The sequence below is a fragment of the Leuciscus leuciscus genome (assembly GCF_965113295.1).
Source record: "Leuciscus leuciscus genome assembly, chromosome: 14".
Lineage (NCBI taxonomy): Eukaryota > Metazoa > Chordata > Actinopteri > Cypriniformes > Leuciscidae > Leuciscus > Leuciscus leuciscus.
Window position 1 is genome coordinate 5,026,463 of NC_138738.1, and position 24,784 is coordinate 5,051,246.

Below are 24,784 nucleotides of genomic sequence, written 5' to 3' on the forward strand. Positions count from 1 at the left end.
TTTATTAATTAACTTTATGCCTTCATGTTTGTCACTTTGATTCTGAAAAGCTTGGCTACAGGTGTTGCTGTGTCCTAAGCCTATAATCTGCTGAGAACAGTGAAGAGAACAATGACAACAACCGCCACCACCTCCTCACACAATGGCTTTAATGCCACAAAAATACCCTAAAATACCTAATTTCATAAAATATAATTTACAGTATTAGACATCTTAAAGACACTTACATCATACTTACAAAGATGGTATTTAAACAATTGTACTTTTTGTACAATGGTAATTCCATGGTATTTTCTGAAGTACCTTGGTGTACCATGTAAATAATACGGTTTTATACATAAATATGGTAGTCATACAGTACCATAGTTGTATATCAATGTACTGTAGTGTAGTACTACCATATGTTACCATCATTGTACAATACTGCTCCAGTACTTGTTTTAACGGTTAAAAAATAACAGAGGGTTTTGTTGTGTGTGGATATAGAAATGTAATATTTACTTGCCATAATTTTTGTCTCTGACTGTGAGATATGTATTTCGCCGTAGCCTTTAAATGATGTTAAAGCATGTCAGAACCTCTGAGTGTGTGAAGTATAGACTGAAACACACTTCAGTCTACTGCCGCACGCTGCTCCGGTCCCTAGCGAATCTCATGCGGTGAAGGCTGTGAAAGGAATCTATTGTTGTGTTATTTTATGTTTGCTTTCTTCCCTCTTGACGCCATTATGGTATTTTTTTCTGTTTATTGTAGGATTAAAACACTGTTGTTTTTATGAAATATTCTGTTTTCTGTTGTAGAAGCTGTAGTGTTCGTTATTTATGCTAGTGTGTGGTGAGAGAAAGCAGTCCTCGCTTTGACTGTGCAATTGATGCAGGGAACTAAATAAGGATGGCACAGTTTCCTCACATAAAAGTCTAATTCGTCCTGAATATGTCTCTTCAGGAGACTACATGCTGAGGGAGGAAAAAAGTAAGGGGGAGAATCACAAGGCCAATGAAAAAACTAATTAGTTCTCACAAATCCTGTGCTAGTATCACCACTTGAATTGAAATTGAATGGTGCATTGCCTTTTTTTAGCAATTCCGGTGGGCTGTGCTGTGTGTTATGTAGTATGTTGACTTGTCAGGTTCCTCATAACTCAGGACAAGCATCATGATTACTAGTGCTCAAAGTGTTAAGAGTTTGAACAAACACTACCCCTACATTTTAATTTCATAAATAGCTGTGCATCCACCCAGAACACATTAACAACTTAATGGCAATGTGCTAAAAAAAACTAAAAAACTCACACTAACAAGATGGTGATGTGTTTTGCACAGGAGGACCGCCACTTTTTCCCCCCGCATTTTGTAAAATGTGAAATATTTTGTACTGTTACAGTCATTATTCATGTAAATGCTTGACTGTAATGGCTGCCCTTTTGAAAAAGAAGTGTGTTTAATTGTATTTAATGTGCACTTGTAGTGTACTTCAAAAGTACACTAAAAGTATATTTTCAGAAAAACTGTACTTGGAGATAATAAGATAATATTAATGAAATAAAAGGCCACTTAAGTGTACTTATTTTACTGTGTACTATGTTTCTTGACACCTCTTTAAAAAGTGCACTTTTTAGTCATTTCAAATTAAAAGTTTTTCTTTAAAGTACATTTTAAATCACATACACTTATTTTGAGTTGTTGACACATACTGTACTAAAGCACATGTAAAGTATTTGATTATACAATATTTTAACTGTACTAGTGTGTTATTCAATAATACATTTCAAGTTAATATATTTTAAATGTTCTAAATTGCAACTTCATCATTACCAAGGTGTAGTTACAAATATATACAAGTACATGACATTCAAGTTTCAATAGGAAGGACATTGTAGAATATTTTAGTTTATCATAAATGCCTGTCAGTACATTCAGTAGTGCACTTAAGACAATAAGTAATTATGGAAATACATACAAATATGTACTTAAGTCCTACTTAAGTTGGTCAAAATAAGCAATAATTGCATTTAATATAAATTGAAATTATAATATATTTTCATTTAATTTGCAAATAACATGCAATTAGAACATTACATTCAGTTTGAACTTAAGTATATTCCTTAAAGTATATTATTTCTGTAATAAGTACTCTTTTAAAAAGTGTGCTGAGTGTACTTGTTTTTCATAAGGGTGTTGTTTATGATATGTGGTTAACTGGGTTGCCAGCGTTAGATGCAGCTAATGATGGATTTTAGACAATTATGGCTACATAACTGTAATAATTGTTACTCCATTGCTAATCATTATGGTGTTTAAAGCATTTGATCCATATTTTTTGGGGTCGAACACGAACACAAACAGCAGCTCTCCTCTCGGTCTTTGTCTGAGCTCCCCTCCCCCACGTCTCCATCTACTGTACGCTCTCATCTTCCTCTCTCCATGGCTCTACCTCTCCCCCTCCCCGTCGATATCCTTCGTCTCTCTCCTCTGTCTTGCTCTGTTTGTCTCAATGCCACTGCCTTTGTCTTTTTGTTCTTCGTTGTCTCCATCTCTGTCCGCTTCTCTCTCCAGTACTGTCCTTATCGTTATTTGTCTGGCCCTTGTGCCACTTGTACAATTCCGAAAGGACAGGAAGTGATGGGAAAAGAGGATCGGGAAATGATGCGAGTCAGACTTGAACTCATGTTCAGTGTGTTAGCTAACTGCCAGGCCATGTCTGTAGCACTATTGTTATGTTTTACAGAATTTTTTTATGTCATCATAAGATTAATTTAATATATTATTACATGAAATATATTATTATATTAAATATTAACCAAAATAAGAAATATTACTAATGTAGTATTTCACTGTAAAAATAGTATTAAAGAAAAATATAATTAATAATAATCATTTTATTTTACAGTACAACTGTAAAATTACATAACTAATATTATTATTATTATTATAAAAAAAAAAATTCAAACATTAAACCATCAAGCTTTTATTTTGGCAGAAAACAGTCAGTAAGCACTTCTTCCCGTTACAAATTTGGGAAGATGGTTGGCACATATTACATTTTCAGTTGCACGTTATAAGCTACTTAAATTTATAGCAAATGCAGATATGAGTTCATATGCAAATTACTGTGAACTGAGCCGCTTTGAGACACTGCGAACACCGAATCATGAAATGCTAGCTTGTAAATGAACAGTGCCGCGCTTCACTCTGAAACAAGCACCGCATATATTTACTAAATTAAATTGCAGCATTTGCGATCTGATAATCTCACATAGCCATATCGTGAATATGTTTTTTATTTGGATTAATTGTGCAGCCCTAACCACTAGACTACAGTATATTTAAAAAACTATTTTATCTTTTTTTAACCTTTTCTCCGCTTTTATTTATTGAACACTGCAGAAAGAACGGGAAATGACAAGGAAACAGGAAATGACATGAAATGAATGACATGAGCCAGACTCAAACGTATGCTGCCCTCATGAGCACCATGGCTCAATTTATCTTCTCACTCCTCCTCTATTCTATTGGTCAGGCGGTATCGGGGTACCGCTGCGAGGAACAGATCCTTTATTGATTCTAGTGATGATGTGACCTGCGGTTTCTCTCTGAAACACAAGATATGAAGAGTCATGAAGCAATGCCAAGCAATCAATGCCCACAATTCCTCAAACTAAACGCACACACCGTCCTCTCAACTCCTTTTGTAACTCCCTACTCATTAGCACACATTTATGAGAAAGGAGAGTCAGTATGACCTGAACATCTTATGTTTCAAAGATGCCAATTACATGGGCTGTGATCACAATTTTACAGCCGGTAATAATGTCAAAGTGATACTGCAGTAAGTGCATGCTAGATACTGTATCTGCTCTGTAATATTCTGTATAATGCTGCTCAAAGCATCCACATGTTTTTATCAATACACCCCATAATTTCAGTCTGATCTCAGCAGTTTATGTGGCACATTTCAGCATTGACTGTTTTGTGATCAGGGATGGGTAGCAATGGCACATTAGTCTACTAGTCCAAAAACAAAGTATTCATAGAGTGAAATTAACTTTTGTGTGTGTGTGTGTGTGTGTGTGTGTGTGTGTGTGTGTGTGTGTGTGTGTGTGTGTGTGTGTGTGTGTGTGTGTGTGTGTGTGTGTGTGTGTGTGTGTGTGTGTGTGTGTGTGTGTGTGTGTGTGTTTTAAGAATCCCCTAAGTTATGAGGACAAAGTGTCCCCTCAAAGATGGCAATATCCCAAATTCTTGTCCGTGTGGGGACATTTTTTGGTCCCCATGAGGAAAACAGCTTATAAATCATACTAAGTGATGATTTTTGAAAATGTACAAATGCAGAACATTTTCTGTGATGGGTAAGTTTAGGTAGCCTGCAAATCCAGACCTAAATCTGAAAGATTAATGGTCTGGCATCGACTAATGAAAATCGGCCAGCTCGAGGGGCGGCACCAAGCATGCATTTGAAAATCTCACTGCACGTAATTGGATAACACTACGACCAATCACAACAATACACGGGGTGACGTATCCAGCTAACTGGTAGATTAGACTCTTACCGTATCCGGTCGGCAAAACAGCAAAAACGTCCTTCTTGCAAAGGAACGATTCGAGCGGCGTCTTCTGTTCCTCTTTTAGATAAAAAGCCAAGTCTAACTCGTTCATTGTAGCGGCCAAAGCCGTTTCAAACAACTGGTGTTCATCCATAGCCATCTTGCAATGTTTACTAATGACTTCGACGTCACAGCGCTGTCGTCTTCTGTTTAGCTCGCCTCTGGCCCGCCTATATCAGATAACCCGATGTGATTGGTGCAGCTCAGATCGAGGGGCATATTTAATGAGCATCATTACTCGACACCAGAGTAAACTCGCTGAGCAAATTCAACTTGTGCTCTCGCGAGAACTCTGGATTTCCAGGGTAAGGTTTAGGGGTAGGTGTAGTGTAGGGGGATAGAATATTCAATTTATACAGTATAAAAAGGATTATGTCTATGGAAAGTCCCCATAAAATATGAAAATGTTGAAAATGGTTATGAAAAAAAAATCTTTTGTCACACAAAAAAGATTTAAACCCCTTTAAATTCTAGGAGATGGATCGATGGTTGAATCTTCGAGAGTCAGATTGTTTATTTGAGGTAAAATGAAACTTTACACAGATTTCATTACATCAAATATCATGATGAGGTAATCATGTTATTTGAGCTCTGCACAGTCTCGCTGGCAAATATTGTGCTTTTTCAGCAGAACAATCCAATGTAATTCGAGTCAGACTTCTTAATCTTAACCTTATACTGTTTATCAGTGGTAAACAGTATTTCATTGTGTGTGCCATAAGAACAGAACAAAATCGGATAACACTTTATTTTGATAGATACTAATACTCTAATGAGAGTTAGTTGACATGTAGTTTCAAAGTTACTTATAGTTAGTAGACTGCCTCCAGAATATCTTGTCTCATTGACTTCCATTGTAAGAGCATTACACTACATGCACTTTACTTGTTTTTACAAACTGAGTGATGCGTTGGCGTTATTTTCAGTGGTAATCGACTTCATGTCACAGATGCTGTACATAGAGCTTAACTTGTTTTGAACCCAAAACTTTGCTCTAGGCATTATTTTCCACCGAATCCTAAACAAAGATGAAGATGTTGCTGAGGTGTGTTTCTACTCGAAATTCATCCGATCTGTTTAGACTTAGTTTGGAGAGCACATGGGAGACTGCACACTGCTCATCAAGGTAGAATATCATCATCACATGCCACCTGGCAGAGATGACGAAAGGACTTCGGGTTTCAGGGGCAGCTGTTCAATTTAAAAAAAAGACATCCAGTGCTGTGTTTGGAATGGAGTACTAGCTCACTGGGTACTCAGTACTGTATATCATGTATATTGTACTGTATAAACACTACATTTTAAAATAGTAGCTTAAAAAGAATACAATTTGCAATGATTTTAAACAGTAGTATGCTACATTGTTGTCACATGACCTCATCACATTGCATGTTGAATTTAGTCAGTGGCAGTTCATCACACTAGAAATGGAAGTGAAGCGAGTGCATTGCATTGTGGGATGCTGGACTCTGCACAGTGTACTCCACTGGTGTACCACACATATCGGCAAATGTAATTAGTCATCTGAGTATTGCATGCATATTTGCTTACAATGCATATTAAAAATATTATAGGCTATACTTAAATAGGAAGAGTAGTATGCAATTTCTGACCTTATAGCCCTGGACTAGTGGCTAAAAGTCATGTTTGGACGCTATATGTGTTTTTAATGACCCTACAAGTTTGATTAAACCATCAAAATATGAGGAGAATCTTTTATATTTTTAAGTATTTTAAATATGAGGGAAGATCATAGGTAGTTAAGGTATTTATCTGACAAAATTATTTGGCCAAAAAAAGACAACAGTTACAGGTTTTATTTTACTATGCAAATAGAAATGCATAAAAAAACAAAAAGCTCACAGGAAAAATCATACATTGACTTCAACATAATCAGTTATTAATATTTCATTGGTTCTTGCTGGTTTTTGCATGTGCTCATAATGTTTTTTTTTTTTTTTTTTTTATGAAAGCCTCGCCAAACATTGACTGTACAATTTGGCATGTATAATTAATGTAATAATATTTTCATAATATTTGAATAAAGGGTGAAGATGTCAATTTTCCTATAGGCTGGATATCAATTTCGGCCACTACTGTATTATTGACAATTTTCCTGTTTTAAAAAAAATCAGAGATCAGACAATAAATAACATCTGGTTTCAGAATTATATTACCGGTGCTTTGTTAAACAAGTGCGTGATTAGTAGCCGCTCTTGCTTAATGTCAGAGGGTTCACTCTGAAGATTTTATTTGTTCACCCTCATGCCGTTCAAACCTCTATGACTTTCTTCTATGGCGTATAAAAAGGAGAAATGATGGAGAATGTATTGGCCACTCCAAAATGGCACATTAAAAGTCATGTGGGCCACATTTATGGTGTTTCTTTGGAGATTTGTAAATTGTATCCCCAATAACTTTTATTATATGTAGAGGTGTGGCAAGTTCATCCTAGAGTTTCTCCTTTGATGTTCCACAGAAGTCGTAAAGGTTTGGAATGACACAAGGGTGAGTCCCTTTATTTGATTATCCGTCCATGACATCAATGCAGTTCACAAGAACAATTTATCATTTATATTTCCCGAGAAATGTGGATTTCCGACTTTGTACTGAATTCCACCGAATCCCACAAAGTGCCGGAACGGAAATAGTCCTGCAGCTCAAATAAGGCTTATTATTCACGGAGCTGAACTGCCACAGTCTTTTATGTTCTTCAGATCTCACAGCCTTCATTGATTTATCAAAGTGGATGAGACATGTATAGTTAGGTCTAGTGCTGGTTTCAGACTTCACTGTATGCCATGCTATAATGAAGGCACCAGTAAGAGCATTGGTGAATTATTTAATGGGTACGATTTCCCAGGGGGCCGTGCAGAGCCTCTGTTACCATGGAGGCTGATGCCAGCCATGTACTCGCTGATACAATGTGAAGTTTGCATTTCAGCATTTGGAATATGCAAAACAACGTTATCGTTTTGTGATTGTGCATTATTTGATATGTAGAGAGGCTTTATCATTGCATATGACAAGTAAAGAGTATGATAAGCTAGTGTTGGTTTAATTTTTTTTTATTAAATTATATAACTAGATTTATAACATACATAATTGGTGCACTTACATGGAAAAATTTGGCACAATGCTATAGTTTTTCCTAGGGATTTTTGGTTTGTTTTTTGGGAGTTGTTAATGAAAACTGATTATGGCTATCAAAAGATTTCAGAAAAATTACATTCCCCTTTATATATTTCTAGTATACACTCCCTGGTCAAAACAAAAAGTCACTGTTTGGATTTAAACAGGCAAATTCTTAAGAGTCAAGGATTGGGTTATTATTGCAGTGATTCTTATGTTTATTTATGATTATTACAGAGTGCTTGATTGATGCACCTCTTGATGGAAATAAATGTTGTGATGTTTTTCCATCAAGACGTGCATACATTTTTGGTCAAGATCTTGTATTGACAGTGCAAGAGTCCAGCACTCTGTAAAGCCTCCTCCAGCACATCCCAAAGGCCTTTAATGAATTTAAGGTCTGGACTCAAGAGGTGCCAGTTCATGTGTGAAAATGATTCTTCATTCTCCCTCACAACCATTCTTTCACAGCTTGAGCCTGATGAATCTTGGCATTATCATCTTGGAATATGGCCATTATGTGTCTGTTTAAGAAATGAAAAGCTACACACTCCATCAATTAGGGTTAGAAGAACTGCTGCCAAACATATAACATACTAGAAACATAATAATCACTGCAATAATGATCCAAATCATATACTCTTAGTCTTAATTTAGGCATTTGCCAAATAGGCATTTGCCTATTTGAATCTAAACAGCGACTTTTTTTTTTTTTTGGCCAGGCAGTGTATATTACAATATTGGCATCAGTATTTAATCCCCTTTAGTCAGTGTTATTTTAGAATCATTATTCTTAATTGCTTAAAGGGATACTTCACCGTTTTTTCATATTAAACTATGTTATTCCCTTAACTAAAACGAGTTGATACATACCTCTCTCGTCTCAGTGCGTGCACTAAATCGCTGTCTTGCGGCGAAACTTTGTTAGCACTTAGCTTAGCCCAGTTCATTCAATATGGGCCAAGCAGAGAAGCTACCAAACATCTCCACGTTTTCCCTATTTAAATACAGTTACTCGCGTAGTGTAACTCGACCTAGGACGGTGACACAAAACAAAACGTTGCGCTTTTCTAAGTGTGTAAAATGGATAACTATATTGTATGGCGGAATACCATAGCAAGTGCTTGGAAGCACTTCGACTTCGGCGCAGTAATATCTTCACTAGAGGGAGCGGGGGCCGGTGAGAGGATTTTTCACGAGTGAAGATATTACTGCGCCGAAGTCGAAGTGCTTCCAAGCACTTGCTATGGTATTCCGCCATACAATATAGTTATCCATTTTACACACTTAGAAAAGCGCAACGTTTTGTTTTGTGTCACCGTCCTAGGTCGAGTTACACTACGCGAGTAACTGTATTTAAATAGGGAAAACGTGGAGATGTTTGGTAGCTTCTCTGCTTGGCCCATATTGAATGAACTGGACTAAGCTAAGTGCTAACAAAGTTTCGCCGCAAGACAGCGATTTAGTGCACGCACTGAGACGAGAGAGGTATGTATCAACTCGTCTTAGTTAAGGGAATAACATAGTTTAATATGAAAAAACGGTGAAGTAACCCTTTAAGTCATAAGAGTCGACCTTTAAATCACTCTGATGTTCTGTTCTCTAGATATGACTCAAATCCCTCTCATCTTCTTTGCCTGTTTTATAGTAAAAATGTATATTACAATAATATTTTAGCCAAAAATCCATGGTTATGTAGTACGAGTGGGAGAACATTTCGATAGGGCAATATATCGTTATCCTTCTCCGTGCGATACGAGAATCGTTACACTGGCGCCAAATATCGATATTTTAATTCATAAAATAAGGTGCTGTAAATAGATTTTCCTGCTCCCAGCGTCACTACTTCATGTCTCCTCGAGGTGGCGCTCAACACATGAATGAGGGAAACGGGAACATAAGTTAACTAGCCTAAGAAAAAGAGGTTTTTATCGGGATGGCGGACAGCAGTGTGAGTCAAATAATAGATGCGCAGCCACGTTTAAGTCCAAAGTCTGGACCCACTTCAGTTTTTATACCATGGGACAAACAAAATCGACAAAGAGTATGCGATATACAAGAACTTCCTGGTAAAATTAAAGTGCACGGGTAATACCACCAATATGCAAAGCCACTTGCAACGCCATCACCCTGATCTCATTGAGGGTTTAATTTACTTTAAAAAAAAAAGTTTGGACTTGAATAAAGAGAGAAAACCTGCAAAGGCATCTTGTTTTCATAGTTAGACAGATATCGTTATGTATCATTATTGGATTATCTAGCAATATATTGATTATCGCAGAATTTCGGTATCGTGATATTACCGGTATCGTGAGCCATGTATCGTGTATCGTATCGTGAGGTACCCTGTGATTCCCACCCCATGATGCAGTAGTAGATGTGATTGATTCTAATTGCAGATACACATTTAGTATCGAGAGAGCACTCTTTTTTAATTCGAATGAACTCTACATGGCTCTGTCTGATATAGAAACAGTGCAGTGTGTACGGGCCCAAGGTATATTGATATCCGTTTCAAGCATCGACTCACTGTTAGTGATGGGTCCTGCTTCATGCTGACAAGGAAAGGACCAGAAACTCCAGCATTAAAATATTCATGCTGAAAATGGACTCTAAGCCATGAGCTCAATTAAAGAGCCCTCTCCATGTGCAGTGCTTTAAAATGAGGGCTTTGCTTACCAGTTCTCCACTCTGCCTGTCCGCAGGGAGAGATGAAAGCTGAGAGAGGAGGGAATGAGAGGATGCTCTATATAAGTTCAGTTTTATTTTTATGCTTTTAAATGCGTTTAGATCAAGGAGCATGTGAAATGAACCGAACTTTGAGAACAAATGGAGTTTATATGAGGTGGCTGGCCTAAACAACGTCTGTTTAGTTTTTTGTTCCTCCTTTTGTTCACTCATATTTAAAGCTGAAATGCTGAAATGTGCACCAGTATCCAAAAATGTGTTTGCATAAATGATTATTGTTAACTTAAAACTTGATAGTGCTCTTACTGCTCACATTTTTTTTTGTCAGAATCATTTAAAGATGTCATTTTAAGGTCTTGTTTTAGTCCGTATTTTTTTATAGTTTCCATTCAAAGATCTAAAAAGCTGCAACTTTTTTCACCATGGTCAAATTGTTGGTCGTGTTTTCCAGTTCTGATACTGATTAACGGCTATCAGAATGGTTTTAGAAAATTGATATCACCAAATTGTGTTTTATATATATATATATATATATATATATTCTAGGGGTATTTTTAGTATATATAACAATCATCATATTAGCATTTCACAATTTTTTGAAATATTTTTTCAGTTAATGTTTATTTTATTTCAAGGAACGATTTTTTTTATGGTTTAATTTTAGTTAACTATCATAACTCTGCCATTAGTTCTCAATGTAATGTCTCTCTGTTTGCAGACGTGGCTGAAGAACTATGGCTACCTGCTCCCTCATGACATCCGGACTTCGGACCTGCGATCGGAGAAAGCCATGCAGTCAGCAGTCGCTGCCATGCAGCGGTTTTACGGTATTCCAGTGACGGGAGTGCTGGACCAAACCACCATCGAGTTAGTAACAACCTTTCTTTACTGCACAACTTACCTTTCAAAAAATACTGAACAGGCAATAACAAAAAAAAAATTAATTTCATAACAGTTGAAGTGCAAAAACTCAATTAATACGGTCTGTTTTTTTGTTTTATTTTTCAAACTGTAATTAATTTTATAATTAAACAAGTGTAATTTCACTTAAAAAGTTAAAAGTATAGTAGTTTTGATAAATATGTTTAAAATGATATCCACTTACATGAGAGGAAGATTTAAAGTCGCCCTGAAGTCAATATTTTTATCCCTTAAAAAACTCATCTTTGACAAAATGTACTCATGCCTTAGAATAGCTTGACTGTAACGCGACACCTTTGCCTTATTTAGTATACGCGGTTCTATGAATATGCAAATGAGCCCCGCCTCCACTCACTCACACAGCTCAGAGATCAACTCGTTGACGATCACACGTTGACATGATTGGTTACAAGGTAGTTTGTGGCGTCAGAAACACCAGCGTTTTCAAAAACGTGTTGTTGAGACTGTCTTTGGTTCACTGCAGTTTTAAAGAGAAAATACTCAGCAATGATGTCAACTTATGAATTTACACATGGTTTGTCTTAAAGCATATTAAAAACACCACAGAGACATATAAACAACATTAAAAACATCATTTTTACCACAGGGGGACTTTAAGTCCAGAACAATTTATTTTACACAAGGTGAGTCACCCCCTCATGGGAGATGGCATGTTGAGATCACATGACCAGCCGAGTGTTACGCTTAGATCAAGTTCCAGAGCTGTTGGGGGCACAGAGAGACTCATTTTTATTCAGGAAGAAGAATAAATCCAGTGAAACATAAACATATAATTTCGTAGTGCTTTAAGTCGGCATGAAATGGAAGTTGATATAGTCATTTCTTCCCCATTGTGACAAATATCCAAATGAAATGGCTTCTTGAACAAGTAAAAAAAATGTAGGACTTGACTTGATTCCTCCATGAGGAATTGATTGGATGGTTGTGGTTTGCTATTGGTGGATCTCATGTGAGTGACAGGTTTCCCCGCACTTGTGTCAGTAAACACATCATCAGAGAAGAGATGTTGCTGGAAGAGGGAGGCTATTCTGAACATGTGCATGGATAAATCATTTATAATAACAAGAAACAAGGAATTTTGCTTACTGTTAGCTTTTTGGTGTCCTTTGGTGTGACCATTATCCACGTGTTTTAAGGTGGATGAGAAAACCACGGTGTGGGGTTCCAGATCACCCTCACATCAGCCGACGGAGGAGAAATAAACGCTATGCCCTCACTGGTCAGAAATGGAGGGACAAGAAGATCACATACAGGTAAAGTGTGCAGTATATTCAGATACCGTTCAAATGCAAAGCTTACATGATGGATGGATGGATGGATAGGTTGACTGATTCACTGAATACTGCACCTGAAGAACCTCTAGAGGAAACTACAGAAACTGTGTTTACTCTTTATTGAATGGCATTGCAGGGAAACTCCATATGCCTGTAACTAACTGCACCTCACATGATTCTCTTTAATGGCGGCCCATTAGGCATCTTGCTGAAGCCGGCCCGTGGAGTATATTTGTTCCCGCATTTTCAATTATTTTAGTGCATAGTGCATTCACACGTGCAAGTGTGTTTTGGAACACATGCCACTTACACAATGTTCCAGACAGATGTTGTTGAAATGCTTCCCTCCAACCTTAAAAATGCTACAATAAGGTTTTTTTTTTTTTGCCTGATGGGAGAGAGAAAGAAACAAAGAAAGCAAGGAATGCGGCAGGTCAGGATGGAGGAGGAATAGTTGATAAAAAGCTGGTACTTTGACTGGTTTTCTTTGCAATTATCCCCCCAAAACCCACTCAACCTATACATTTATATGGAAGCTTGTTTCCGCCACAGAATAAAACATTTTAAACGATAATTGCGACTTTTTATCTCACAATTGCGAGTTTGCATCTCGCAATTCTGACTTTATTTCTCAGAATTGCGAGATATAAAGTCAGAATTGCGTGAAATAAAGTCGCAATTGCGTCTTATAAAATCAGAATTGCGAGATATAAAGTCAGAATTGCGTGAAATAAAGTCGCAATTGCGTGTTATAAAGTCAGAATTGCGAGATATAAAGTCACAATTGCGTCTTATAAAGTCAGAATTCTGACTTTTTTTCTCTCAATTGCGACTTTATATCACGCAATTCTGACTTTATAATACGCAATTGGGAGATATAAAGTCAGAATTGCATGATATAAAGTCGCAATTGCGTGCTATAAAGTCAGACTTGTGAGATATAAACTATTCTGAGGTAAAAAAAATTAAAATAAAAAAGTCTGTCTTTTTTTTCTCCTTAGAATTGGACTTTATATCTCACAATTCTGAGAAAATATGTCAGAATTGCGAGATATAAACTCGCAGTTATGTGTTATAAAGTCAGAATTGCGTGATATAAAGTCGCAATTGCGAGAAAAAAAGTCAGAATTCTGACTTTATAAGACGCAATTGCAACTTTATTTCATGCAATTCTGACTTTATATCTCGCAATTCTGAGAAATAAAGTCAGAACTGCGAGATGCAAACTCGCAATTGTGAGATAAAAAGTCGCAATTATCTTCTTAAAATGTTTTATTATGTGGCGGAAACAAGCTTCCATACATTTATGTATTTTCTATGCCTGTCTCTGAAATATACACATCTATATATGTGTATATATAGCGTAGATGAGCTGAACAAAAGGGATTCTGGGACATTTTGTACTTGTGGTGCATTCCTATTGGCATAAACATTAAACCATTTAAATAATTTGCAAACATTTGTTTGCTTTCATCTGTTTTTAAGCTCTATTAATTTCATTTAGTCATCAAATGCAGACTTGAGCTTAGTTTGTAGGCACTGGTTAATCAAATGTGATATTCTCACTTGTGTGTGCCTGCAGTTGTGTGCCAGAGACAACCATCTGCTTCTGCCTCAGGTGTCTGGCCTGGTTTAACTTTTGCCCTATATTCAAGGAAATTTATATGCAGATTAATTCTTATGTAACAGCACAGCGCTGTGAACTGAAATGGGATTCGCTTCAGTATAGCGCAGAGCTAATTCGTATAGGAACAACCTTTCTAATTAAGAAACGGGACACTGATAGTTGCTGCATAGTTGCTGTAGTGTCATAGTTGATATGGAAAAATAAATATGCATGCAGTGTTACTTTAGTATTATTTATATTATCTATTACTTTTAATATTTTGAATTGGCTTTTAATTTGAGATTTCTAGTTTTCAGTTTAATCCAAGATACATTTTTAGAAAATTTTGTTGTGTGCTTTTGTCAGTTGTATTATGTGTACGTTAGCTTTGATATATTTTAGAACTTCAACTTATGTATTTCAGTTAGTTGCCAAGGCAACATTTCAAATGTTTAGAATTTTCATTATAACTTTACAGTTTATGCACGTGCCAGATGCAGTATAACAGTACATTCATACTGCATATTTTGCACTATATTTTACCAGTTAAGGAGTTTGAAAATCACATTAATAGTGCATTGTTCCTTGAAATATTTAATTTTAATTAATTAGTTAATATCAAGTCATCCAATTTAATATTAAGTATGCATGATCTTTTTTTCTGTTTTCTTCCTCTTCTTCCGGTTTCCAGCATACATAATTTCACCCCCAAGGTGGGCGAGAAAGATACCCAGAGGGCCATTCGCCAGGCCTTCGATGTCTGGCAGACAGTGACCCCTCTGACCTTTCAGGAAGTGGCCTATTCGGAGATCAAGAACGAGGGTAAAGAGGCAGACATAATGATCTTCTTTGCCTCTGGTTTCCATGGTGACAGTTCCCCTTTTGATGGAGAGGGAGGTTTTTTAGCTCATGCTTATTTCCCCGGTCCCGGAATTGGCGGAGACACACACTTTGACTCTGATGAGCCCTGGACGTTAGGAAATGCAAATCACGACGGTAAGTGTCTCTTAATAGCAAAAACTAAAGAATGAACTGGTGTGATGTAATTTCGAACAATTTCTTGCCAAAGCAAACTTTTCTGGAGAACTTTCCTCCGGCTGGTAAACACCTTTGAACTCCCATTGGTTAGTGGTGATTACGTAATAGGTGGGAGGTGTGGCTCTGAGGCTCCGCCTTCTTTGAGGTCCATCTGTTCAGTCCTTTAAGGTCAGACGCGAGTAAAACATGAACACACTGGAGAGCTGCACTGTAGTAGACATTGAAGTCGTAATTCTAATTAAAAGTGACATTGACATTGTTTTTTCAATGTCAAATACTATAAAGCTGCTTGCATTAAAGCAATATATTGTATAAAGTGCTGTATAAATAAACGTGACTTGAATGGAGTGCTGAATGATTCAAACACATCCTCATCGCTACGATCAGATGCTTTCTTAACTGGTGTTTTCTCACCGCTGGCATGTTTGTTGTGCATTTATTTTGTTATTGAGAAGAAAGCGCGCAGCACATATTTACGTATTGATCTAAATGGCACACTCGGCAGCATGGATGGCATTGGGATGTTAGCTAACAGTATATTGCTGCAAAAGATATTTCAAACTTCATTTTATCCCTAAATGAAGAACGAAAAAGAGAGTTTATTGGAGCCTTTAGTGTTACTTACCAACATTATGTTTTTATCTAATCAAATATATAGAATGACTGACCTGACATGTCTGCTCTCATAATCTCCGACATTATTTTAATGAACTTTTTTGCAGACATATAAAAGGTGCTACAACAGTTGCAAAATTAGACATATTTTATTTTATATTCTGTTTTGTAATTTTTTTGTGGCTCTGTTTAATGATTAGTTTATGTGTAGGCTATTTATGTGTTTTATTTATTTAGTAGGGAAACGTTAGATTATTAATCAGGATAGGATGGATGAATTTTCTCGAATTTTCTGCAGCTGTAGATGAATAGATCAGTCCGATGTGTAGAGGCGAATCTTCTCGCGTGGTAAACTGGAGCAGTGAGCTGAGGAGCATCAGTACATACCACAGGGGAAACATAAAGAAAACACAGAGCATTGCGTTCTTTCTTCTGTGCCTGCGTACTGCATATTTGCTGTGTTATCTTTGTCTGGGTGCTGCAATGTCAGCAGTTCAAGTACACGCTTTATAGACCACAGAATCTGTACCTTGTTCACGTACACGCACACACACACACACACACACACACACACACACACACACACACACACACACACACACACACACACACACACACACACACACACACACACACACACACACACACACGCACGCACATTGACTTCTTTACAGCTCTATTTCTCTATACACCATATCAACCCTAGTGAATACATATCAAAAGTAACCAGTTTTCAATAAAGAGTAGATGTATTTATCTTCAGCGGCTGATGTAGATTTTATATTTCATTTATTCACAATAACACTCCTTTACAGAACACAAAATCTATTTCTTTTCAAAGAGACGGAGAATGAAATAGACTGTTAAATTGGACTGGAAGAGAGTGTGAGGGTTGATAAAGGAAAAATGCTTTGGCCAAGAGAACCTCTAAGAAAGGGGAAGCGGTGTGTAAAAAAAAAATGTACAAGACGCTTTGTGAGCCATCTGATACTTGTAGCACCAATAGACGCCAACCAACAGATCAGGCTATTTCTGTGATTTGAGTGATATGGTGTCACGTCCCTTCTGTGTTTCCAAAGATCTGAACATGTCAATCTCGACTGAGTCATGTTCTGGTGATGGCGTACACTTGCATCACATGTTTAAGATGTTCTTTTAGGATTCTGGGTACAAACAGCATTTTTCACATGACTGCATAAGTTCAAAGATATTACCGTGAAGTGTAGACATAGCGTAAATTAATGTAAACTCCTTCAACAAAAAATATATTTTTTCATATATATTTTTAAATGTTTACATATTACAAATAAAGTAGCCAAAATACATTCCTTATATACTGTACATATTTTATTTATTTAAATGTTACAGTTTTAGTCTTAGTATATTATATGTATTTATACAAATATTCTTGAAGTACTTTAAGGGCCAGATTTACTAACAGCTTGCACCAGCTCAAACTCTCTCTCTGTCAGGATTGACTAAAGACACGCAGAGAGAAATCGGCTCTGAAAAGGAGTGGACAGTTATTTTTGCGGCTGACCTTATTGCATATGCATTTAGTTTCTCTGTAACACGCAAAATTTATGGGAGGAGAGTATTTCAATAAATCACGCGACGCGAGTTATATTTGCACCACTATTTACATCCCCAAAAAAGCTTGTCTTAAACCATTTTGCACCTGTGTTGTCAGTAGATCACCCGCACCTGATTATCAGCGTAACCCTACGTTAATCTGCACTGCTCTTGGTAGACTGTGTTGGTCATTATGGAAATATAATGTGTTCTTTAATGTGCACATTGTCAGTAGATCACACGCAGAACTTTCCACTCTCATCGGCGCTTTCTTGGGATTGCGCTCTCATGCTAATTTGCCCTGTTTAGTAAATCTGGCCCTAAGTATTTTGTCATACATTTTGGCATTTGAAGGTGTAAACAAAATACATTTTCACACTGTTTTACAGCAGATATTTGAATATATTATTTTGGCTAGAAATATGTGTTGTTTTTGCAATATGCGAATGCGAACCCATCAGTTCCTCTCTAAACTAATAACCAAATGCATTGCACCTGGTTTTGAAAGACAGTAGAATTTGCTTTTCACACCTTTTACAGAAATTGACACTGATTATTGATTTAATTTGCATATGCAATTTCCCAGGTGCATTACACTGTACCATACAGTGAAAGTGAATGAGGATGGATGCTGTTAAAGGGATAGTTCACTTTGAAATTAATTTTTGGTATGTTTTAGCTTACCTCAAGGGCATCCAAGATGTAGGTGTCTTTTTTTCCGCAGTAGTTTCAATTTTGATATTTTTAGGTCAAACCGTTCTTGTCTGTCAGTCATATAATGCAGGTCTATGGTTATTATCTCAAAACACATGCACAGAGTCCAAATTAAAACAATTCCCCGTCGTCCAAATTAAACAATTCCCCATCGTAAGTACACATTGATGGCCTAAGACACGAAACGAGCGGTTTGTGTGAGAAAACGAACAGTATTTATATCGTTTTTACCTCTTATACGCAGACATGTCCGAGTGATCTGATCTGACGTGTACGCAGACTGGTGCATAGATATATACACTAGATGTCGCCTTAAAGACATTCGTTCCAATGAACTGCCGTAGACAAGGCGACATCTAGTGTGTATATATCTATGCACCAGTCTGCGTACACGTCAGATCAGATCACTTGGACAAGGCTGTGTATAAGTGGTAAAAACGATATAAATACTGTTCGTTTTCTCACACAAACCGCTCGTTTCGTGTCGTAGGCCATCAATGTGTACTTACGATGGGGAATTGTTTAATTTGGACGACGGGGAATTGTTTTAATTTGGACTCTGTGCATGTGTTTTGAGATAATGACCATAGACCTGCATTATATGACTGACAGACAAGAACGGTTTGACCTAAAAATATAAAAATTGAAACTACTGCGGAAAAAAAGACACCTACATCTTGGATGCCCTTGAGGTAAGCTAAAACATACCAAAAATTAATTTCAAAGTGAACTATCCCTTTAAGCTCCAGAAGTGACAAAAAAAAGCAGGTATCCCAAGTGTGCTGAACTATGGGTGAACTATTCCCTTAATGATAGAATGAACACATTTATTCTCTGCTGATTCAGTGTTTATGAACTTCTATGGGAGCTCTTATTTAGACAGTTTTAAATAAAATGCACATTAAATATGCAGAGCTTAGGCTTTGCATTGGTAATTCTCCTGCTTCCATATTCTTGATCATGCAGTACATACTGCTATATTTTTTTTAATCTAATATCAAATTCTGATTAGTAATGATTCAAAGATGCATTTGACCTTTAACTTTTATCTTTCAGGCAATGACCTTTTCCTGGTGGCCGTACACGAATTGGGACACGCATTAGGTCTGGAACATTCCAATGACCCCAGTGCAATCATGGCCCCCTTCTATCAATACATGGACACGCACAACTTCAAACTGCCTCTAGATGACCTTCAGGGGATCCAGAAAATCTACGGTACAATTAGGATCTCTATTAGCTAATTTTTAAGCAAGGATATAGATTATACTTGAATTGCCGTGGAAGGCTGACTAAACTTTGTTCTCCTGCAGGAATTCCCACAGCCATGCTGGAGCCCACTCGACCTCTTCCTACTCTACCTGCACGACGCACACACTCCACCTCTGAGAGAAAACACGACCGGCAGTCTCGCCCCGCTCGCCCGCCCTCTGGAGATCGCCCCTTCTCTCCTGGCAATGGAAAACCCAACATCTGCGATGGCAACTTCAACACGGTGGCCTTCTTTCGCCGGGAGATGTTTGTTTTTAAGGTGAATTGCATCGGTTCCCTTTTTTATCATTAATAAATTACAATAAAATTACCATAATACAGATAATTTTTGTCAAATTTGGTAGTATCAAAAATTTTAATTCCCTATACAAGGTATTAACAAATTATTCAGTATAAGAAAAATGCATGTGTTAACATGCAATAATGTTGACGCACAATATATCTGTATTATATCTGGAAATAATTATCTATTAATCTATATCTATTAATCTAAAATCCTTAATATTAATTATTTTATTTAGACAGAATAGTATAGTATTTTAATTAAGATCATATATCAGTTATTAGGCATACTGTAAAAAAAAAAATATTGGCTTATCAGTATTGGACATATATTTAATCGATCCTAATAATCTTTTATTCATCACAGGATCGCTGGTTCTGGCGTTTGCGCAACAACAAAGTTCAGGAAGGCTATCCCATGTTGATAGACCAGTTCTGGAAGGGTTTACCTTCTCGCATTGATGCTGCTTATGAGAGATCAGATGGCAAATTTGTGTTCTTCAAAGGTAAGATTTATTATATTAGCTGTCATGACTTTAATTCGAAGAATATTCAAACAATCATTAACAAAACTAATAAGTGATTATTGCTTGATATAATATATGCAGCCTCAAGCTAGTTTTAAAAGCTCTGATTGTTTTATAACATCTTTTGTAATAACTGCAAATTATGATACCAAATACATCCTGAAGTCTTAATAAAAAGCTCTGTATTGAAGTACCTGAATATGGCCTAGATAATAAAGTGAAGCCATATGCATTAAACATCTGTTGCTTTGTTTGGATCAGTTTCAGCTCAAATCAACATATTTTGCTCAGGTTGACTAATTCCTTTTATGTACCTTTTTAATACAAGCATAGATTGAGGGTTGATCTCAGGATAGGTCTGTATTTATCCATAGTGTTTATCCTCCACTGAGCCTGACAGCCGTAGTGAATCTATTCAGTACTTTATTATTCTTTCTGTTCTCTCGAACGATCTCTCTCTATCTCGCCGTCCTCTCCCCCTCTCCTTCTCATTAAATTAGCCCGGTGCAGTCTTGCTGCGCAACGAGAGGCTGGGTGAGATATTTATAGCCCGAGTCTCCTGTTCTGTGATGTTTCATGAGAAAACAAGCTTGCAGGATGCCTTATGGTTATCTCAGAGAATGCACATCAGTATTAATAGATAAAGGGGCTATTAACTACAGTCCTGCTGGCATTTCAGCATCTGAACTACACACAATACAGTTTACTGAGATGAAATAATGCCACATTTAAAATAAGCCATTGTCATTTTTTCAGTGCAAATGCTGTATATCTCCTTTTTGTGTAGGTTAGGCTCATTTTAGGCTGCGGGTTATTTGCTAAATTCAGTGCACAACCACAATTATTGTTGCAAGCAAAAACAAAAAAAAACATGCTTTACAATACGGTCTCATTTGTTAAAATTAATGTAAAATAGTTGGTGGCTGTATTAAAGCACAACCACGTAATCCAAATACGACAACGAACAATGAACCGACAACCAAACTAAGGGTACGTTTACACGTCAATGATGTACTAAAAACGGAAACGCTTTTCCATTGCTTTTTTCACGTACAGATGACAATTTTGTCAAAACGATCCCTGTTCACTAGCCTGGAAATCCAGACCTAAATCTAAAAGATGAATGGTCTGGCGTCGACTAATGAAACTCGGCCAGCTCGAGGGGCGGCACCAAGCATGCATTTGAAAATCTCACTGCACGCAGTTGGATAACACTACGACCAATCACAACAATAAACCCCATACGCTACCAGCGGAGCTAACTGGTAGATTAGACTCTTACCGTATCCGGTCGGCAAAACAACAAAAACGTCCTTCTTGCAAAGGAACGATTCGAGCGGCGTCTTCTGTTCCTGTTTTAGATAAAAAGCCAAGTCTAACTCGTTCATTATAGCAGCCAAAGCCGTTTCAAACAACTGGTGTTCATCCATAGCCATCTTGCAATGTTTACTAATGACTTCGACGTCGCTGCGCTGTCGTCTTCTGTTTAGCTCGCCTCTGGCCCGCCTATATCAGATAACCCGATGTGATTGGTGCAGCTCAGATAGAGGGGCATATTTAATGAGCATCATTACTCGACACCAGAGTAACTCGCTGAGCAAATTCAACTTGTGCTCTCGCGAGAACTCTGGATTACCAGGGTACCTGTTCACACGAATCTGCGAAAACGACTAAAAACGCTGTATTCCGCAGCCAGGCCACTAGTTGGCGATGTCTCGGATAAAGAAACACAACGCTCCTATAGACTGAGTACGCATACACATGACGTCACCGTTTTCACGAATTCGCATTTTTGTTGTTTACATGAAAACGATAACGTTATCGTTTTCAAAAACTTGAACTTTGACGCCCGTTTTTAAAACCTTGCATTTTCAGTCCCCCCAAACGCCTTTGTCGTGTGAATGAACGGCCAAAATGCATAAAAAAAGTTTCCAGTTTTTAGTTTAAAACGGTGTCGTGGTGCATTAACTAATGTTAACAAATACAACTTTTGATTTCAACTCTTTTCCCGCCAGCGTTTTTGATCATTTTCACAAAAGTTTCATGGCACAGAATATTTTGTTATAAGAATATCTGAACATGCAATATATTAAAAGAACAGACCCTCTGCTTTAAAAAAAAAAGAAAAAAAGAAAATAAATATTCTAGCTTAATGCATTTTTTTTATTTAATTTTTTATGTGGGTAATTGTTATATAAAAAGCCACATTTTGAGCAAAAAGCTGAGAAAATTGCATTTTTATCAAAGACTACATCTGGAAACCTTATTGTAAAGTGTTATCAGTTTAATTAAATAATGATCCAGTGTTGGAGAAGATTTGGATAACTGGACATATATCCAAACATACGGTGTAGATAAGCATATTTTTGGTGTAATGCAATAACAATTCAATATAGCTAATTTAATTTTGACCTCATCTAACACTGCCTCTTGTTTTGACTCTAGGGGATAAATACTGGGTCTTCAAGGAGGTTACAGCAGAGCCCGGGTACCCTCACAGCCTGGTAGAGTTGGGCAACTGTCTGCCCCGCGATGGCATCGACACAGCCTTACGCTGGGAACCCGTGGGCAAAACGTACTTCTTTAAGGGTGACCAGTACTGGCGTTATAACGAGGAGAAGCGTACAGCTGACCCAGGCTACCCCAAACCCATCAGTGTCTGGAAGGGCATCCCTGATGCACCGCAAGGAGCCTTTGTCAGTCGTGAAGGATGTAAGTCATCGAGGTTCCAATATCCAATCAATATTTAATGTGGCAATCAGCCATGTGGTCGGTGGGCATTTTATCTGACTGCTTCGCTCCGGTTTGAGAATTTAAAGTAGGTTGAGCTTCGGTCTTGAGTGTGTAGTACGGGTCTAATCTGTTGTGCGATGCATTATAATCAGTGAAGCTTGGATAGCTGTCATTGCACTGAAAGCAGATTTAAAAAGCCAATAAATGCACACCTGAAACCGCACGTTCAATATTAATGCATTGTTGCTTGGAAACCTTAAAACATGAATGATATTACTTGGAGGAAGAATAGTGCATTTAACCATTTATTAAGTGTTGGTTTACTTTATCATCATCTGTTCCTGCTATTTTGACACCGCGTTCATCTTACGCAGCATGCTTCGGTATTTTAGTTGGTAATAGTAATATATGCGCTGAGGTCTAGTGTTGCGCTCATCCTTGTAGAGTAATTGATTAGTGTTTGTTTGGCGCAGTCACTGCAATATTGTGGTGTTGACAGAGAGTGTTTTAGCTCTGACTCATCCTCAGTGGCGATCGGATAGCAGGTCTGGATTGGCACAGGGGCCGGGAGAAAAGGCAGACACAACTTTTGGGTATTAAAATTCAGTCACAATCGATGCATGATTACAAATATAGTAAATTGGCATCTGTTCGTAGCTAGATGCAATATTATATTATGTTATGGTAGAGAGCTAATTATGGTGTCAGATGGCTCAGAAGTTTTAATGCAGGGAACATAATATCCAAATCATTGGAAATCATTGGAAGGTACTATGGAAAGAGGGAAAGTGCTTTAATTCTTTAAAAGTGGTACTATAACTGGGCAAGATAGATAAGAAACAGTATGCCTTTGATGGCATTCAGTATGCCAATATTAATGTATTTGCTCTGAAGATGCTTAAAGATGCTGTTCCCCCCCAACCAAACATGGTTGCTCAGTAGCTTGAAAATGCTTAGAAATGAAATACAGTACATCATGTTGTCCACTCGTTTTAAGCATTTTATTTATATGCACCAATATATTAATAAACAGTAGTATTTTATTAATATTTATATTTTAAATGTTTTTTTTATTTAAAAATATATATAAATATGTACTGTAAAATTCCATTTGACATTAATAAACATTTTTATCAATTGTTTTATAAAACCATGATAATATTCATATTTCATAATGTTGGATAATGTCGAATTTCCAACAAAATAATATTGAATATATACCTAGAATATGAATAAAGTAGAAATATGTAAATAATCAGAACCTAAATTATAGTTTAGCACTGTAGAAACTAAAATGGCCGACTTTGGATGATGACCGAGAGTTGCCCAAATGATACTCTCACTTTTGCTGTTTTGGATTGATGTCAGTCTGGTCGAATGGTAAATACTCAAGTGTCATTCACTAGAGTCAAGTATTTCTGCAGTGGCTGCATAGAATTGCAGATTTCTCCTCCTTCTCTCTCTAGAGTATTATCCAGTGAAGGAATGATCATCTTTTCTGTGAGCCATGTCAAAACCTCCGTCTCAACATGGAGCCTAGGGCCAGGACTCAAGATAGAGAAGCCAAGAGGGTTATTTGGACTTTTTGGTCTGCCTGTAGCTCATGATTTTTCTGTCACTCAGATTTTGCAAGAGGGATTTGGCATGTTTTGCTCGGCAAGATAGCGAGTTAGAGAGGAAGGATGAGCACTTCATCAATCACACACTCAGGGGTTGCTGTCAAAAGCCTCCTCACTGTATTTACGTGTAGTTTTGGGTCTGTGCCCGTCTGTGAGTGTTAGGGATGCAT

General features: G+C 37.2%; 1 protein-coding gene and 1 long non-coding RNA gene across 2 annotated transcripts in view; one reads left to right on the plus strand and one right to left on the minus strand.

The window, feature by feature from the left end:
- Nucleotides 1-24,784, plus strand: part of mmp24 (matrix metallopeptidase 24) — a 36,163-nt gene that overhangs the window by 5,971 nt on the left and 5,408 nt on the right. Inside the window, exons 2-8 of the mRNA XM_082136407.1 lie at nucleotides 11,139-11,287; nucleotides 12,499-12,615; nucleotides 14,934-15,238; nucleotides 19,238-19,399; nucleotides 19,495-19,712; nucleotides 20,103-20,241; nucleotides 22,708-22,974. Of these exons, the coding sequence (XP_081992533.1) occupies nucleotides 11,139-11,287; nucleotides 12,499-12,615; nucleotides 14,934-15,238; nucleotides 19,238-19,399; nucleotides 19,495-19,712; nucleotides 20,103-20,241; nucleotides 22,708-22,974 (1,357 nt within the window). The remainder of the gene's footprint in view (nucleotides 1-11,138; nucleotides 11,288-12,498; nucleotides 12,616-14,933; nucleotides 15,239-19,237; nucleotides 19,400-19,494; nucleotides 19,713-20,102; nucleotides 20,242-22,707; nucleotides 22,975-24,784) is intronic.
- LOC309474216 lies at nucleotides 11,317-14,906 on the minus strand. Its single transcript, XR_014197252.1, has 3 exons — nucleotides 12,662-14,906; nucleotides 12,449-12,578; nucleotides 11,317-12,064 (listed from the first exon to the last, which is right to left on the minus strand). It is a non-coding gene; the product is annotated as an uncharacterized lncRNA (long non-coding RNA).